Source organism: Oncorhynchus nerka, linkage group LG9a, assembly GCF_034236695.1.
Source record: "Oncorhynchus nerka isolate Pitt River linkage group LG9a, Oner_Uvic_2.0, whole genome shotgun sequence".
NCBI classification, from domain to species: Eukaryota; Metazoa; Chordata; class Actinopteri; order Salmoniformes; family Salmonidae; genus Oncorhynchus; species Oncorhynchus nerka.
In genome coordinates, this window is record NC_088404.1 from 58,609,816 (window position 1) to 58,611,630 (window position 1,815).

General features: G+C 41.2%; 1 protein-coding gene across 1 annotated transcript in view; it reads right to left on the reverse strand.

Annotated features, from left to right (window-relative positions):
* The window catches only part of LOC115134593 (capZ-interacting protein-like), an 18,093-nt gene extending 17,283 nt beyond the window's left edge, over nt 1–810 (reverse strand). Inside the window, 1 exon segment of the mRNA XM_029668745.2 lies at nt 546–810. Coding sequence (XP_029524605.2) covers nt 546–551 — 6 coding nt within the window. The 5' untranslated portion in view covers nt 552–810.
* Between the last annotated feature and the right edge of the window lie 1,005 nt (nt 811–1,815).

A 1,815-nucleotide genomic window follows, 5' to 3' on the forward strand; every position in this document is an offset into this window, starting at 1 on the left:
TGTCGGGATCGTAATAAAAAAAATACAACATTTTAAAAAGTCTGTCTTAATTGTACACAAATTGAAAGGTCATAACAAAAACCAGGAATAACATTTGACACTCTGGGCTTAATGCATACAAATTCAGTCATTTGGGCTATATGCTTGACAGTCTCTCACACACTGATGAACATGAGAGAAAGAGAGTGAGATGTCATGACAAGTGACAACATGCATGACAAAGTTTAGTTCAGTGAAATGTACGGGCTAAAACTAAGCCCAGGCCTGGTTGTTATGCTCCTCTGTAATTCAAAACATATGAATCATCTAAATCTGCATGCTATCAGTTCGGTCCATACAGATCACACAGAGTGTCATGTCTTGTGCAGGTTATTAGACTACATAGCCGACGAAACTCAACTCTACCATTTACGAGTTTAGTCGGCTATAGACTACATTGTACTGGACAGCACAGAATCACAGATATAATTCTATATGTAAATCAACAACTTAACTCTTCAACACAAACAAAAACCGATTTTAAAACACCCCAAAACTCGGTTTACCTCCATCCTCTGCTGCAGCTGCCTTGACTGTCGTCCCGTTCGCAGCAAGTTTCAACTCCCTCTAAAAGTTTTATTTTGGGACTTGTCAAAGTTGCGCTCGGTCTCCTCTCCTCACACCCTTCTCTCTCCTGCCAGGCCCGTGTATGTGAGCTCAGCGAGAACCCTTAGTCGGCTGGAAAGGTGCTCTCTCTCTCCCGCTCTCTCTCTGCGGTTATATTTAGAAAGCACTCTCACAACATTTCCAGAACGTGTGACTAGAGTGAGAGTGAGTGAATCAACAGTAGCCTGTTGGTCGCTTTCAAACTGTAGTGTTGCGTTGCATGCATTTTCATGCTGAGCCGATGCTGAGATTTATACAAAGTGATTTAAGTTAATTTTAGGGATGCGTATGACGCAGGTGTAGCTACCAGTGGAGGCTCCTCAGAGGAGGAAGGGGAGGACGATCCTACTCAGTGAATTTCATAAAAATAGTGCAACATTTAAAAATGTATCCTTTTTACTATACTGAATATATTCATGTCACCAAATAACTGATTAAAACACGTATTGCAATTAAGCCTCAGCAGTACCCTCTAGGGTAGCACCATTGTGAAGCTGGAGGACAGCTAGTTTCCATCCTCCTCTGGGTATGTTGACTTTAATTCAAAACCTATGAGGCTCATGGTTCTAATTGAGGACTTCCGGGGGATGTCATCTAGAGCCTGACTGATTTATCGGTTTACCAATATTATCCTTTTACCAATGTGTTTGTATCGCATTTAATCCATTGAAAATTACCGATATCCAGATGCGGAGAAAACACTATATTTGCTCTTTGTGAAGGGTATTCCTCAAGTTCGGTCTTTCAAATGTTTTCAGAGACACTAAAAAAACTTTGCAGAAAAGTAGCAGTTCGTAACTTAGTTTTGAAGTATGGGTTCATTGTCACTTGATAGGGATTGGTCCAAATTCACATTTCGCCAATCGCCACCCCCATTTCCATGACGAGTGCTCGCTAGCTAGCCAGCTAACTAGCTGTGTGAGACTACTTGACACCATCACTGAGGTTTAGTGCTATCTGGAATCCTCTTAACACTTACCGTAACCATGTGTATGGACGTCCCAAGGATCTAAGATTGCACCGCGGCAATGCTTGCTGCAAGAGGCAGCGGCAAATTTTGTGATTTATGTTTTTTAATTCAACTGAATTCAGTCGCTACAGCCCTACAATCGATGAAAACATAGGACACATTTTCAATGCATTAATATTTAACTATGTCGTTGTTTTCTG